We start from the raw sequence: 17409 nt of genomic DNA on the forward strand, positions 1-17409 counted from the left end.
CACCCATAAGACCTCAGAGATAGATTCTCTACCAATATGATTAGATTCATAAGACTACAGAGGCTGATTGATCCTCTACAATATGACTAGATTCATAAGACCTCAGAGGCTGATCCTCTACCAATATGATTAGATTCATAAGACCTCAGAGGCTGATACCTCTACCAATGTGATTAGATTCACAAGACCTCAGAGATAGATTCTCTACCAATATGATTAGATTCATAAGACCTCATAGGCTGATACCTCTACCAATATGACTAGTGGTCATTATCACCTCAAGACAACATCCACCTCAGACACCACATTATCACATGAAGAAGAATGTTTGAACTGAAGTTTACATTCTTGCTTTTTTATGGACGTTATAATAAGTATTTGGGGAGAGGCTCATTGTGGATATCATTCTATCCCTGTTACAATGCATCAGACCTCTGGGAGATGGATTGTTGAGGTGTAGCGCCACACCTACCATCATCTCCCACTACATTTATTACTGAATGACTTGCTGCACCCACGCCGAGTCGGCGGTGCCTGGGATTGAACCCATGACCTTGTGGTCCAAAGGCCAGAGCTCTAGCAACTGAGCTACCCAGCTATATAAGCTATATTCTATAGACTGAGCTACCCAGCTATATAAGCTATATTCTATAGACTGAGCTACCCAGCTATATAAGCTATATTCTATAGACTGAGCTACCAGCTATATAAGCTATATTCTATAGACTGTATATATGGTAATATGACAGGAAACGCACAACGCCTGTACTTTTCGTATCCTGTTGTGTTTTCTGACATCACGTGTGGAGACGGTAACTTAATGACAAGCAGAAGTAAACATGCCTCATACTGTACTTTTTATGTACATTATATCTTTGATGTTGATATTTCTGCTCAATAGACTGAGGAACAGTCATGTGACCAGTTGTATGTTTGATCATGTAAATATCACAGTGATGTCATACATTCATGTATTGATCATGTAAATATCACAGTGATGTCATACATTCATGTATTGATCATGTAAATATCACAGTGATGTCATACATTCATGTATTGATCATGTAAATATCACAGTGTCTCTGATGTCCATTGTCCATACATTCATGTATTGATCATGTAAATATCACAGTGATGTCATACATTCATGTATTGATCATGTAAATATCACAGTGTCTCTGATGTCCATACATTCATGTATTGATCATGTAAATATCACAGTGATGTCATACATTCATGTATTGATCATTTACATATTGACGGAGACCTTTGCCTATGGCTGCCGTTGTGAGCTGTACAAGCCTGTTGCAGCTCGGCCGAAATTGACATGAATGTGTTTTTGGATAATAAAAAAGACACACAGACCAGTTTTTTGAAGACTAAACAACATGAAAACGATGTAAAAAAGTGATTTACCACGGAATTCTCCTTTAAAATGATGATTTGAGGGTTCCTTTGTTTGATGTAAACATTTATTAATTAATTATGAAGCGTTTAAGACGGCACATCTCTGTTTCTAGAGCCTGGAGTAGAAGACAGGCTCAGCTTAAGTCAGGTTTAAATATAGGCTTAAGTCAGGTTTAAGTCAGGTGTCCTGTTAAAATGTGAGCTGACAGGACCAATGTTTTATTTGAAGTTGTTTTTATGAAATCTGCCGTGTACAGAATAAAGCTTATTCATTTGATCATTGTTCATTGTCTGTCACCTTGTCCATATATGGGCTGAGCTTCCTTCCCACATGACACTTTAATAAAGACAAATCAATATTTATTCTATGTTTATTCACAGATGTTTAAAACAGACCATTAAAACACTGAATTATTGTGCCGATTGGGCTGCCTTGCTAAATGTCTTCCTACAGGTGAGCAGGGTGGGGCCTCATTGGCTTGTTGGTCTGATGGCTCATTGGAGAGCAGCTGGAGGCTATAAAAGACCTCCATGACATTCTGAAGAGGCAGACCTGTCTCCACCAGCCCTGTTGTTATGTTTAGTTATGTTTAGTTAGGTTTAGGCTGGTATCTCCCTTAGGGATAGGGTGAGAAGTTCAGTCACCAGAGAGAGACTTGGAGTAGAACCGCTGCTCCTACACTTGGAAAGGAGTCAGCTTAGGTGGTTGGGGCATCTTAGTACGGATGCCCCCCGAGCGCCTTCCTAGGAAGGTCCTCGATGCACGTCCCACTGGGAGGAGACCCCGTGGCAGACCTAAGACCAGATGGAAGGATTATATCTCCAAACTGGCTTGGGAACGCCTCGGTATACTCCCTGAGGGAGTGGAGGAAGTTGCTCAGGATAAGGAAATCTGGAGGTCTCAGTTGGAACTGTTACCCCCGCTACGCGATTCCGGATAATCGCTTGAAGATGGATGGATGGATGGATGAATAGTTAGGTTTAGTTAGGGTTAGTTTTACTTTCCATCCAACACAACACCATGTTCCACTCATCCACGTTTACACCACAGATTACTGACTCCACACCTCATAGGATCCTATTGGCTTGATGTTCTGTTGATTATGTTCATTTACACCACAGATTACTGACTCCACACCTCATAGGGTCCTTTTGGCTTGATGTTCTGTTGATTATGTTCATTTACACCACAGATTACTGACTCCACACCTCATAGGGTCCTTATGGCTTGATGTTCTGTTGATTATGTTCATTTACACCACAGATTACTGACTCCACACCTCATAGTCATAGGATCCTTTTGGCTTGATGTTCTGTTGATTATGTTCATTTACACCACAGATTACTGACTCCACACCTCATAGGATCCTTTTGGCTTGATGTTCTGTTGTTGACAACCTTCTTTAGTTTGTTCTCTTAAGCTTTATTTAATACATTACTATTTGTTACACTTTTACCACGTCTCCTCTCCCCAATCCTCTGCCATGACCTGAGCCAGTCGTGAGATAGGGTGTACAATGGGAGGGTGTCTCTGTAGGGTGTACAATGGGAGGGTGTCTCTATAGGATGTACAATGGGAGGGTGTCTCTGTAGGGTGTACAATGGGAGGGTGTCTCTATAGGATGTACAATGGGAGGGTGTCTCTATAGGATGTACAATGGGAGGGTGTCTCTGTAGGGTGTACAATGGGAGGGTGTCTCTGTATGGTGTACAATGGGAGGGTGTCTCTATAGGATGTACAATGGGAGGGTGTCTCTGTATGGTGTACAATGGGAGGGTGTCTCTATAGGGTGTACAATGGGAGGGTGTCTCCAAACCTGTTGTTTTGGGAAGCACTGCTTTCAGATCATTCAACCAAGGGGGGACAATGCTAAATGCCCTGTCTGCCCCACCAAACATGATGGCATGCAAACATCTAAAAATTAGTAGGTAGGTAGGTAGGATGGATAGATAAACTGATAAGATATTAGAGAGAGAGAGATTGATATGTGTAAGACCTGTTGTTTGTATTGTGTGTTGCCAAAATGCTTAGTTTTCTATGCATTTTGGGTGTTTTATGGGGTGTTTGTCCCCCCATTTTGTTTCCGCATACGCCGCTTCGTGGCATGGGCTGGAGGTGACTCTACTATCATTCCTTCCTGCCCCACCGAGTGCTAAAGGCTACATCCAGCTCTGCTCTGTTGGCTAGTGAGGTGCACCCTAGTCAGACATATTGTTACAAATGTCGAAGGAGCATGGTGTGGTTTTAAAACCAAATTGACCGACGCTCTAGACAACGTGGCCCCCTTGCAAACCACCAGGGTTAAAGCCCGCCAAGAGCCATGGTATAACTCAGATATTACCGAATCAGCTAAACTCAGAGACAAAAAGTACGATGAAAAACGTAAGTGCTGCAAAAAGCTTAGAAAAAAATTCAACCATGACCTCAAAATCCAAATCAAACATCTTACTGCTCAGTGTAAGAAGCTCAGAAACCAGACAATCGCCCTAATTAGATCCGCCAAAAAAGACTACATCGACGTCAAAATTGACGAATACAAAAACAAACCACGAGACCTATGGAAGTTGCTTAACAACCAATTAGGCTTAAAACCTAAAACCATATGCCACAGCATAAACATCAAAACGGACGCCGCTCTCATTTCTGACAAATGTGAAGTGGCTACCCATCTTAACAAAACCTTTACCACCATGGCCCATTCACTGGTTGAAAGACTGGTCGCCCCATCTGGGCGGTATGGTGTAAAATTTGTTAAGAAATTCTACAATAAACTGGGCGTCAGAAAAGACAGTTTTAAACTTGCCACAGTGACAACTGATGAAGTGTTTAAAAAACTGAGCGCCCTACCTCAACACAAGGCCACTGGCCTTGATAAAATTCCAGCTAGATTTCTCAGAGATTCAGCCGCCACCATTGCACCGATCATTACCCACATAATTAACCTTTCCATCGAACAGGGTCATGTCCCCCAGGACTTCAAACTAGCAAAAGTAACCCCCCTGCATAAAAAAGGTAGCAAACTAGACCCTGGAAACTACCGTCCCGTTTCCATTCTTAGCTCCATATCCAAAGTCATGGAGAAAATAGTCTACGAACAGATAGCAAGATATCTCGATGAGAATAATCTGATTTACGAGTTCCAATCTGGATTCAGAAAATCTCATTCCACTGACACATGCCTTCTGTATTTGACTGACCAAATCAAACGCGAGGCGGATGACGGCAAATATAGTGGCATGGTCATGATGGACCTCCAGAAGGCATTTGACACCGTAAATCATTCTATTCTGATTGAGAAACTAAAAGCCATCGGTCTTGACAGCGCAGCAGTGAGTTGGATGCAATCTTACCTGGTGGGGAGGGAACAGGTGGTGGAGATTAACGGTACCCTGTCCCCCCCCCTCCCAGTAAGCTGTGGTGTTCCTCAAGGTAGCATACTGGGACCTCTGTTGTTCCTAATATACGTGAACGACATGGCATCTGCTTGTGACTGCAACCTGTTCCTGTTCGCGGATGACTCGGCTCTCCTAGTCTCGGGCAAGGACCACTTGCAGGTTGAAAAGACACTTAACTCTGAACTAAGTAAGATCTGCACATGGCTTAATGACAACAAATTATCAATTCACCTGGGAAAAACTGAGTCCATCCTCTTTGGATCAAATCATAACCTCAAAAAAGTCGATAACTTCACAATCAAAGTGGGTGACAAGGTCATAACACGAAAAAACGAAATCTCTTACTTAGGATGTATCCTTGAAGCTAATCTTTCCAGTGAAAAGATGACTTCTAAAGTAATAAATAAAATCAACCAACAAACTCGTTTCCTACAGAGGATCGCCCCAATGGTCAATTTCAACACACTGAAGACCATAGCTGGTGCAATAATCCAGCCCCTCTTTGACTACGGAGTCCACGTATGGTATCGTGACGCCCCACAAGCCCTGAAAACTAAACTCCAAACAGCCCAAAATAAACTAATTAGGGTCCTACTTCACCTTCCCTATCAGACTCACCTCACCGCTACTCACCAGTTAAGAGTGGGGTGGCTCAGAGTAGATGACAGAGTACAGCAACTTGCAATGGGCCTGGTGTACAAGATACACTACACCACTATGATACCCAAGTACCTGTCAAAATACTTTATAAACATTAAGGATGTCCATAATTACAACACCAGAGGCAGCGCCACAGATCACTTTCAACCCAGAGTCAAAACCAACAAAGGGTCAAACTCTTTTTTCTGCTATACCACCAAAATGTGGAAAGCCTTACCGAAGGTCATAAAGGAGTGTGGATCACTAGCATCCTTTAAAATTGCCCTGAAGAATCACTTACAGGCAGCAGCCATTCGCAACTGGTAAAAAACTAACCTAGCCCAACCCTACCCTCCCCTGCCCCTTCTTTGTATATACTGTTTATTTAGACTTACTGTTTTTTTTTGTTTTTCTTTACATATCTACTGCATATTGTCATTCAATGTTATATGAGATACTTCAATGGTTTCCAGTGGAAATAAGCTTAGTCTTTTCATGGATCTCCTTTTTGTAGACCTTGTACCAGTGAACTGTACCGTCATGAAACTGTACCTTTTCCTATGCAAACTTCTAATAAAGTCTTCAATCAATCAATCAATCAATTGTTCATACTTCATTGCACAACGGTATTGCACGCAGAGAATAGCTGACATACAAGCTCACATCACGTCACGGATGCAACCGTTGTGAGCTTGTAGGGCTGCTATAATTGAATATGTTTTTCCCCCCTAAAACATGATGATCAGGTATTATGATTATCCTAGGAGGAAGATCAAAAAAGTGTACAGAAAGAGTTAAAATGATGTTTTTGTGTGGCCACACCCACAAGTTCATTAAGTATGCCTGGTTGTCACCGTGGGTGGTAGTCTGGGATCACTTCACTTTTCGAGGTTTGATCCGGTCGGGAGAGGAAATCACTTAACGTCATGTTGTAGTACTCAAAGGACTACAATTTGCCGGAACTATCAAACCGGATTCAGTTTTAACGCAATATAATTCCCCTGCGATCAAGGACATACTTTTAGGCCCTACCTAATAAACTCCTTGATGCGGAGTAGTTTTGCTTTTGGAAAATTTGTTTGGGGTGTGCATCTTTTATTCCAACTGGTAGCGACCGGCAAGACTACACTAGGCTACTCCAGCATTTAAATAGGGATTGGGGAAACAAACGGAGGGAAAGCGACGTCGCTTCTCCGGCTTGTGGTTTCCGCCTAGACCGGATCAAACCGCCCGTTGTTAACGATCACCAAAGCCTGGTAGGCGAGGTTAGGTGGGTGGTGACCCAGCTGAAGTTAGCCACACCCACAGTGTTGGGTGAATGGCAAAAGGGGAGGGGATGATTCTATGATGTCATTAAATCTAGGTTTTTCAGTTGGGCATTTTGACTCTTTTTTTTGACGCTTTCAGGAAGAAACCCAAAATACACAGGGAGGTAAATCGGCACATTACAACCACGAGTGAAAACTATGGCACCGCCTCTTTAAAGAGGTACTGCCATGATTTTTTCCCCCCTATAAAACATGATTATCAGGTATTATGATTATACTAGGAGGAAGATTTTTTCCAAAAAAGTATACCGAAAGAGTTAAAATTGGGTTTTTATGTGGCCACACCCCCAGTTCAGTAGTATGTATGGATGTCATGGTGGGTGGTGACCCAGCTAAAGTTAGCCACACCCCACAGTGTTGGGTGAATGGTAATTAGGGGAGGAGTTGATACTGTGACATACTTAGTATCTGTGTTTTTTAACTGACACTTTTGACCACAAGGTGGCAGCCTCCAAGAGAAAACAAACAAATACCAAGAGAATACATCATTTCTCATAAAAACCACACCAGGGGGTCTAATGAAGTACTTTCAACCTCCTAGACACATGAAAAACTGAAAAAGTACAAAACTATGGCACCACCTCTTTAATAAATATTGTAAACAGTGTGCAGACTTAAATTTTCTTTAAAAGGATATCTGGCTAATACGACAAATATGCCTTAATACATTATAATTGTCCTCTATAACTACAATGTAAAATTAAAAACACCTTGATTATTTTATTTCTTCTAGAAATAGCGAATCTTTCACTCAATAGGGGAAATGCCTGTCGCAAGTTGATGATGTCATAAATGTCATGTGTCATTTTTATGGCATGCATGTGCAAAAAAAATAAAAAATAAAACACAAACACGTTAGAAATATTGATTTGATGCTCATATTAACCATAGGAAGTATTAAGTTTGTTTTTATTTTCACATGCATGCCATAAATTCCATAGGGATAGATCACACATGACATTTATGACATCATCAACTTGCGACAGGCATTTCCCCTTTTGAGTGGAGTGAAAGATTAGCTATTTCTAGAAGAAATAAAATAATTAAGGTGTTTTTAATTTTACATTGTATTTATAGAGGACAAATTGACAATTATAATGTATTAAGGCATATTTGTCATATTAGGCAGGGATCCCTTTAAAGGTGTATTCAGTGATAATGAAAGTGGCCGGGGGTCATCTTGTCACAGCGTGGAAATGTCTAGTTTTTTATAGATTTCTTACACCATTATAATGTTCTCGTTTTGATCATTAGACCCAATCACTGAATATCGGTAGGCCTACGTCTCCAGCTTCAGGATATGTATGATACTGATTTACTACCAGACTGTGGCATTTTATGAGCTCAGTAGTTTACAATCTAGGCATTTAGCAGACGTTCTTAATTCAGAGCGACTGTGGTTCTCAAAACTTTTATTTTGACCATCATAACTAAACATAACATAACTACGGCCATACTCTACCCTGATTGGTCGAGGACTGGCTGGCCACCTCTGAAAACGGAATCTAGCTATGCTCGCAACACGGGCCATGGTGGAAGTCCTTATATGGTCAGCACACATTGTAGTGAGGAGAATTAATGGAAAATATACCAATTATATTTTTATTTGAATGAAATACAATCACTGAATATACCTTTAAAGAAGGCAGAAACCTACTAGTACTGTAACAGAATGTCTACTGTAATCCTTTTACCGTCTATCAATACAGGAAGAAAAACACTCAGACCGCACTTTTTATTTTAATGTTTTTTATTTATTTCACACTGACACAGGTGTGTGTGTGGGTGTGTGTGTGTGTGTGTATGTGTATGTGTGTGTGTGTGTGTGTGTGGGTGTGGTCTATTATAAAACAACAGTGAAGAAATGGAATCATGTCATTTGGCGGTTGTGACTCCGCCCAGAGAGGGGGGGGGGGCGGGGTTGCTGTCAGTGGGTGGGTCGTCGTGGTGATGGTGGGGGGAGGAGGGGGGAGGAGGAGGGGGAGGAGTCTAGTTGATGTTGGGACGACGGAAGTCCTTTCCAGCGAACTTGGACTTTTCTCCTAACTCCTCCTCGATCCTGGAGGAGAGAAGAACAGAGGTTAGACTAGTTAAATTTTAAATTTTAAGTTTTGTTAAGATTGACGATCAAATGTCCTCAACAGATCATACATTTCTTATTTTTTAACTTTATTTTAGGAACACAGATGTTTACTAAAGAAAATGACAACCTTTTTTAAATAAAACAAAACTCAGTTGAGAGGCATGTTTCTGCTGGCATGTGACTTTTTTTTGTAGGATATTATATTTTGTTTCATGTACACCAAATGTACATTCTCAATTTAACGCTGGAAAAAAAGTAACTCAAGTTACTCAAGTTACTTTTTCTATGTGACTTGAAACTTTATAAGTTACATTTCTCCATGGGTATAACTTTAACTTGATCAAGTTACTGCCATGGTGAGTTACTTGTAACTGTACAAGTTACACTTTCAAAGTAACTTCCCCAACACTGCCACACTTAGACCAGTGGTTCTCAACCTTTTTCAGACCACGACAACTTTAAACAATCTATATAGTACTGACGAGCACTAAGAGTTGAGGCATTACATTTTGTACATCACGGTTCTATTGTGAAAATAGCAGATCTACATGCTCAATTTCTGCCTCATAATTTGACAATTTGGCCAATGTTTAAAAGTCACTTTAGAAATGTGCAGATACCCTCTATACTTAAACTTTATGTTGCTTTGTTTACTGTTGAGTGAGAAAACAATGGTGCACATTAAGCTAATCTTCTGGGGACCCCGAAAAATAATGTGTGGACCCCCCTGGGGGTCCCAACCCACAGGTTGAGAACCACTGTATTAGACGTCTAATATAGAGGAGAGGAGAGGAGAGGAGAGGAGAGGAGAGGAGAGGAGATGAGATGATGAATAGATGTGTGTGTAATATCAACCATTCTAAACATCCTTACACAACAGGAGAATATATTTCTTTATGTACATACAGTTATGTAGACCTACCTTATGTCTAACCTGCCTGCTGCTTTTTAATGCTATGGGTATGTATGTACTAGCCTACATATGATGTAGATAATGTAGATTTAATGCTATGCATACTGTATGTACATATGATGTAGATATGGCCAAAGCGCAAAACCACCTCTCTGCAAATGTCATGATTTTTGTATTTCACTTGAAATGAGGACAACAGGCTGTGCTGCACCTGGTCAGCCTGTCTGCAACATCCTTCTGACCCATCATTTAGCCAAAAATGTCATGTGACTAGAAATAGTCACAGATAGGAGGTTTTGCGTTTTGGCCCTCGCGTAGATCTAATGCTATGCGTGCTGTATGTTCCTGTTGAGAATGGCACATTTCACCCTGTTTTTCTCATCTCACTCACTTCACTTTGTCTGCTGACCCCCACTCAGCAACAAAAATAAACACAAATTAAAATAAAACAATTCACAGGAGGCAAGCAGTGATCACCCCATGACGTGCACTGCAATGTAGTTTCAAATGCACTGCATTGAGGGTGCTTGTATGACATGTGTGATCTGGGCAGCTTGCCCCACATGAAATGCTCCGATCTCAACAGGAAACAACAGTAGATAATGTAGATGTTAATGTTCTCTCCTGCTGTGTTAGGATCTTAAGATGCATCACAATGTGGACGAGGATGATTCTGCCTGGATATAAAGTTACCTTACATAAACCATTATGGATACATTATGGATACATTATGGATACAGTTATGTTACATAAACCATTATAGCCTACTAACGTTAATTGGTGATTTTAAAACTTTCATCGCATTGAATTGTGCGCTGACAATACTAGGCTACATGCAACAGGATTTATTTAAAAACACCTTTATAGTTTACGACTGTCGAGGTGAAGGAATTTACCTCGCATTCAATAATAACAAATGCATTATCTTGTTTATCTTGATTTAATGCTATACACTATGATTAAGTGATGAAATACAACATACACCATATATGGTAAATAAACGCTAAGGCTAATATTAGGTTGTTACTTTTTAAATGGAGACACAGTTTAAAAAAAAAAATGTTTTAGTTCTATGGTTCAATCATATCAATCCAGAACACAATTAGAATTAGCATTTAGCTTTAGCCGATGGTGTGGATTATGTTAAATAGCATTAGCATTTAGCTTTAGCCTACAGCAGGGACTACGTTAAATAGTGTTAGCATATAGCTTTAGAATATAGCGTGGAGTAATAGTTTAGGCTACATCTTTTAAGGTTAGCTTGCGGTCGGTGGCGGTCGGCTCGTTAGGTATCGTGTTTAAGCCGCTAATGAAAAATAAATAAAAATACAAATAATAATCAGTGTTAATTTAACTTCAAATCTACAAGCTCACAATTGAAGACGGCAGATCTACAAGCACACATCAGATCTACAGGCACACGGCGGACCTGCGAGCTCACAACACATTGCGACGCGACGCGTTATGAGCTTGAAGATCTGCTGTTCCGTTCTGTTCAGTGAGCGACACCGTCGTTGGACGAGGCTTCGTTGAGTTAAATTAACACTGAGGTTTTTTTTCGCGGTGCCCTGCCTTACCGTCGACTCAATGTGAAACCTTACTTTGGTACCTTATTACAAGAACACTCGGAGAATCGTCCGTTACCGCTGAGCGTTAAAAAAGCACTTCGGATCGTTGGCAAGTGAATCGCAAGTGAACCGTGAACGCATCATGATGCATAGCAGAATGGAATCGTTAACAAGAGAATTGTTAACTAGTGAATTGTTAACTAGTGAATTGTTAACTAGTGAATTGTTAACTAGTGAATTATTAACTAGTGAATGCATGGCAAAATGGAGAGCAGGTGAACCATTCGTTTGTTAGTTTGTTGGTTCACACCTGTCAGCTCTTTAGTGGATCTTTAGTGGATCTTGGGGTGACGGAAGTCCCTTCCGGCGAATCTTGCCCTAGTGAATCCCAACTCCTCCTCAATCCTGGAGAGGCCAAAGGTCAACATCAAGGTCAGGAAAGGTCAGGACTTTGACGGCTCACCGTTTTCTTTTTTGTGCTGGTTTAGTTTTTGTTTATTTTAGAAGTTCGTCGTACGACGGTGTCGTGCGCTGACGGTAGCATCACGGTGCAGCATGAGTTGTGTATTAGATCTACAAGCTCACACGACCGGTGTATTAGATCTACAAGCTCACAACGCATGGCAGGGGTCTTCAGTCAGGCCAAGGACCCCTCAGAGAAGGTCTTCCCCTGGTCCTCTAAGGACCCCTCAGAGAAGGTCTTCCCCTGGTCCTCTAAGGACCCCTCAGAGAAGGTCTTCCCCTGGTCCTCTAAGGACCCCTCAGAGAAGGTCTTCCCCTGGTCCTCTAAGGACCCCTCAGAGAAGGTCTTCCCCTGGTCCTCTAAGGTCTAGAGCTTCTCAAAGCTATCTGGCTGATTAGGTAGTTAGGTAGGTAGGTAGGTGGGTGGGTGGGGAGGTAGGAAGGTAGGTAGGTAGGTAGGTAGGTAGGTAGGTAGGTAGGTAGGTAGGTAGGAAGGTAGGTAGGTAGGTAGGTAGGTAGGTAGGTAGGTAGGTAGGTAGGTAGGTAGGTAGGTAGATACTATGGGTTGCTAACAAGTGATGCTAGCACTTTTAGCACTTAGGTTTGTTTGTGTAAGTTAACTGTTTGTTTACACATTTGTTTGGAAACTCTGAGGACCCCCTGGGGGTCCCGGACCCCCTGCTGAAGACCCCTGTGGTAAAGAACCAGTTAGTAAAACCTAGGAACTGTTTTACAAGATGAGGGACCGTTCATATTTATAATGAGAGGATGAACTGGAGGATGTTACCATGCTCTGATGTACTGGAAAACAAGCCTTCCTTGAACCCCTCTGGTGAATACATTATAGTAATAGTAATAATATAGTGATTATAGTTATTATAGTTATAATAATATATGATTATTATGAATACATGTGATTGAACCCCTCTGGTGAATACATGTGATTCCTCACATGTATTCATGTGATTCCCTCTATTGATGCACCTTCTCTTTATTGGTACTGTACTGCTCTTGTGTGCATATACATGTGATTATATACCTATACCTATAACTATACATGTGATTCCCCACATGTATTCATGTGTATATATATATACATATACATGTGATTCCCCACATGTATTCATGTGTATATATATATACATATACATGTGATTCCCCACATGTATTCATGTGTATATATATATACATATACATGTGATTCCCCACATGTATTCATGTGTATATATATATACATATACATGTGATTCCCCACATGTATTCATGTGTATATATATATACATATACATGTGATTCCCCACATGTATTCATGTGTATATATATATACATATACATGTGATTCCCCACATGTATTCATGTGTATATATATATTCATATACCTGTGATTCCCCACCAAACAATACAAACTAAATGTTGCCTTTAATGCAGGCAGCTTTGGTAAAGATCAGACTTCCTAAAGACACCAGAAGAGCATGGAAATCCATAAACTATTATTATTGTATATATATATATTGTTGTAATGGTGGTTCAGATTAGGTTAAAATGTCATGTTCACTTTCTTGGGAAATGTATTTCACCTTGTATAGGCTACTGTAAAGAAAATGTATTTCACCTTGTATAGGCTACTGTAAAGAAAATGTATTTCACCTTGTATAGGCTACTGTAAAGAAAATGTATTTCACCTTGTATAGGCTACTGTAAAGAAAATGTATTTCACCTTGTATAGGCTACTGTAAAGAAAATGTATTTCACCTTGTATAGGCTACTGTAAAGAAAATGTATTTCACCTTGTATAGGCTACTGTAAAGGCTGTGTGTTTATACATTTGATTCATTATGTTTTATAGCCTATGAGCCTCACCTGGACTCAAATTAAAACATTATATATATAATTGTAAAAAGTTGACCCTCCATTGTTTTCCTCCCACAAATATTGAACGGTCCCTAACCGGTTTACAAGATGCTCGCAGAGAAAGGTTTACAGGTGAACTGAAATTGAAAAAAATTGTTTCACTTTTTGTCAAGCAAAAAACAAAAAACGGCATGCATTATTATAGCAGCGAATAGCGTTAACTTTCAACCAATAGTATCATGACATGCTTGTTGAGCGTCAACAAACATGGCCTCTGCCGCGACGTTACAAATGACGTTAGTTCCTTTTTAAACAGTATGTTAAATAAAATATGTTTCTGAAAGCGTTTGAGGCTTTCTCTCAGCTCTGACTGAGTTTGATATCATTTATGTTTTATCTAGCGTGACCTCCAGGCAGATGGTGGTACTCTGCATGCCCCAAAAGACATCGCTGTGATTCGTTGAGACGCATTTTGAGACCGCCCCCTCATCGCTGTGATTGGTTGAGACACACGCACGATTCCCGTTGCACTTGGAAATACGTCGGAAATGAAACACTAGTTGGTAAATGTAGTGTTCCAAGTTAGTGGAGAAGCGTTTACTAGATAAATAGTTAACTAGTTAGTACATTTAGTGCTCAAAGTTAGCAGAGAAGTGTTCACCAGTTAACCAGCTAGTGAACTAGTTAGTAAATGTATAGTGCTCCATGTTAGCGGGTACGTTTTTACTAAATAAATAGTTAGCCAGCTAGTGAACTAGTTAGTAAATGTAGTGTTCCATATTAGTGGAGAAGTGTTTACTAGTTAGTTAACTAGCTAGTGAAGTTAGTAAATGTAGTGCTCCATGTTAGCAGAGAGGTTAGTACACATAGTGCTTCATGCTAGTCTAGAAGTGTTTACAAAGATAAACAGTTAACTAGTTTATAACGTAGTCTCCATGGTGCTAGAGGTGTTTACGAGCTGATGTTCATCTTTCATGGAGGATGATGATGAAGATGATGATGAAGACCACTCACCTCATCAGCTGGTTGTACTTGGCCAGACGCTCTGACCTGCAGGGGGCGCCGGTCTTGATCTGAGGGACGGAAGGACAGACACTCAGTAAACCAGGACGCTACGTTCACGCTAGCAGCAGCAACCAGCATCATTTAACCCTTCATGAATGGTGGTGTACAGAGATATAGGCTACAGGTGGTTGGGGAATGTTTGATGTGTACTGGTGGTGTAGTGCTGATGTTAGTCTGGCGTAGTCAGACAACTATTCCACAATCTCTGAATAGATATAGTAGCCTATTGGAAGCTGGCATTTCCGTTCACAAAACGATGTTTTAAAGTATCATTTCTGCTAAGCAGCAAAGCTAAATATGCTTAGATGATTTTTATTCGTGGTAGGATAAAAGTGCGCGACTGTAGAAACTAAAGGGAAGTGTGGAGGAGGCTTCACTTCCGCTTTATCGCTTCTCATGTCGGATACTCATCATCAGTCTGTGTGTGTGGCATCATGGTGATCACCTGTCCACTACACAGCACCACCACCAGCCACTAGGTGGCAGTAATTACCTGTCCAGTACACAGTCCCACCACCAGGTCGGAGATGAAGGTATCTTCGGTCTCTCCGGAGCGGTGGCTCACCATCACTCCCCAGCCGTTGCTCTGAGCCAGCTTACACCTGAGAGAGAGAGAGGGAGAGGGAGAGAGAGAGAGAGAGAGGGAGAGAGAGAGAGAGAGAGAAAGAGAGAGAGAGGGAGAGAGAGAGAGAGAGAGAGAGAGGGAGAGAGGGAGAGGGAGGGAGAGAGAGAGAGAAAGAAAGACATCACACAATGCACCTGGAAAAAAAATAGCTATAGAGGGAATGCGCGTCTTGACAGCCCAAACATCCACACAGAAAAGTCCTATCTGATTGCATTAATCGACGTTAAACTCACTTTGCCACTCGATTTGCCACTCACTTTATGCATAAGCCTACCATCCATTAGGGATGCATTGGAACTGAGAGAAATGAATGAAAATCTGTCTGCAAAACTGCAGAAAATGCCTGGTCTACCAGCATGATTATAGATCTACTCTCTGTATCTGATCTAGCAACAGATCTCCAAGTCTACTCACACCTCGATAGACTCTGTATCTGATCTAATAACAGATCTCCAAGTGTACTCACGCCTTGATAGACTCTGTATCTGATCTAATAACAGATCTCCAAGTCTACTCACGCCTTGATAGACTCTGTATCTGATCTAATAACAGATCTCCAAGTGTACTCTCGCCTTGATAGACTCTGTATCTGATCTAATAACAGATCTCCAAGTCTACTCACGCCTTGATAGACTCTGTATCTGATCTAATAACAGATCTCCAAGTCTACTCACGCCTTGATAGACTCTGTATCTGATCTAATAACAGATCTCCAAGTCTACTCATGCCTTGATAGACTCTGTATCTGATCTAATAACAGATCTCCAAGTCTACTCACGCCTTGATAGACTCGGTGACGGAGCCGATCTGGTTGACTTTCAACAGAAGACAGTTGCAGGCCTTCTTCTCAACAGCAGACTGGATGCGCTTGGGGTTGGTCACTGTCAGGTCATCACCAACGACCTATAGAACATAATCACACTGTTAGAACCCATTACTATGACATATAGATCTACTGTCACTGTCAGGTCATCACCAACGACCTATAGAACATAATCACACTGTTAGGACCCATCACTATGATATATAGATCTACTGTCACTGTCAGGTCATCACCAACGACCTATAGAACATAATCACACTGTTAGGACCCATTACTATGATATATAGATCTACTGTCACTGTCAGGTCATCACCAACGACCTATAGAACATAATCACACTGTTAGGACCCATCACTGTGACATATAGATCTAGTGTCACTGTCAGGTCATCACCAACGACCTATAGAACATAATCACACTGTTAGGACCCATCACTATGATATATAGATCTACTGTCACTGTCAGGTCATCACCAACGACCTATAGAACATAATCACACTGTTAGGACCCATCACTATGATATATAGATCTACTGTCACTGTCAGGTCATCACCAACGACCTATAGAACATAATCACACTGTTAGGACCCATTACTATGATATATAGATCTACTGTCACTGTCAGGTCATCACCAACGACCTATAGAACATAATCACACTGTTAGGACCCATCACTATGATATATAGATCTACTGTCACTGTCAGGTCATCACCAACGACCTATAGAACATAATCACACTGTTAGGACCCATTACTATGATATATAGATCTAGTGTCACAGTGAGTTCATCACCAACGACCTATAGAACATAATCACACTGTTAGGACCCATCACTGTGACATATAGATCTAATGTCCCTGTCAGGTCCTGCCACCTATAGAACTTAACTGTTATTTTGAACTATTTTTCTCCCCAATTCAGTCGTTACGCCTGTTGATTGAAACATGTCTGTGTTGTCGCTGCCGTCGTATCCTATCCTGACTGAGCTGCCATGAGGAGCCCCCACCAGGAGGACGTACTGTTGTATCCTATCCTGACTGAGCTGCCATGAGGAGCCCCCACCAGGAGGACGTACTGTTGTATCCTATCCTGACTGAGCTGCCATGAGGAGCCCCCACCAGGAGGACGTACTGTTGTATCCTATCCTGACTGAGCTGCCATGAGGAGCCCCCACCAGGAGGACGTACTGTCTTATCCTATCCTGACTGAGCTGCCATGAGGAGCCCCCACCAGGAGGACGTAGAGCCC

The 17409-nt window shown here is 41.2% G+C and overlaps 1 protein-coding gene across 5 annotated transcripts in view; it reads right to left on the minus strand.

The window, feature by feature from the left end:
- Window positions 1-8691: 8691 nt before the first annotated feature.
- The window catches only part of eno3 (enolase 3, (beta, muscle)), a 28436-nt gene continuing 19718 nt past the window's right edge, over window positions 8692-17409 (minus strand). For 4 of the 5 annotated variants that reach the window (XM_080741251.1, XM_080741253.1, XM_080741255.1 and 1 more), the window contains 5 exons: window positions 16116-16240; window positions 15206-15314; window positions 14662-14720; window positions 11645-11739; window positions 8692-8829 (listed from right to left, as the gene is read on the minus strand). In XM_080741251.1, coding sequence (XP_080597377.1) covers window positions 11667-11739; window positions 14662-14720; window positions 15206-15314; window positions 16116-16240 — 366 coding nt within the window. In that variant the 3' untranslated portion in view covers window positions 8692-8829; window positions 11645-11666. The remainder of the gene's footprint in view (window positions 8830-11644; window positions 11740-14661; window positions 14721-15205; window positions 15315-16115; window positions 16241-17409) is intronic. The other variant, XM_080741252.1, reaches the window with a different exon arrangement.

This window comes from Nannobrachium achirus, assembly GCF_963921795.1.
Source record: "Nannobrachium achirus genome assembly, chromosome: 14".
Lineage (NCBI taxonomy): Eukaryota > Metazoa > Chordata > Actinopteri > Myctophiformes > Myctophidae > Nannobrachium > Nannobrachium achirus.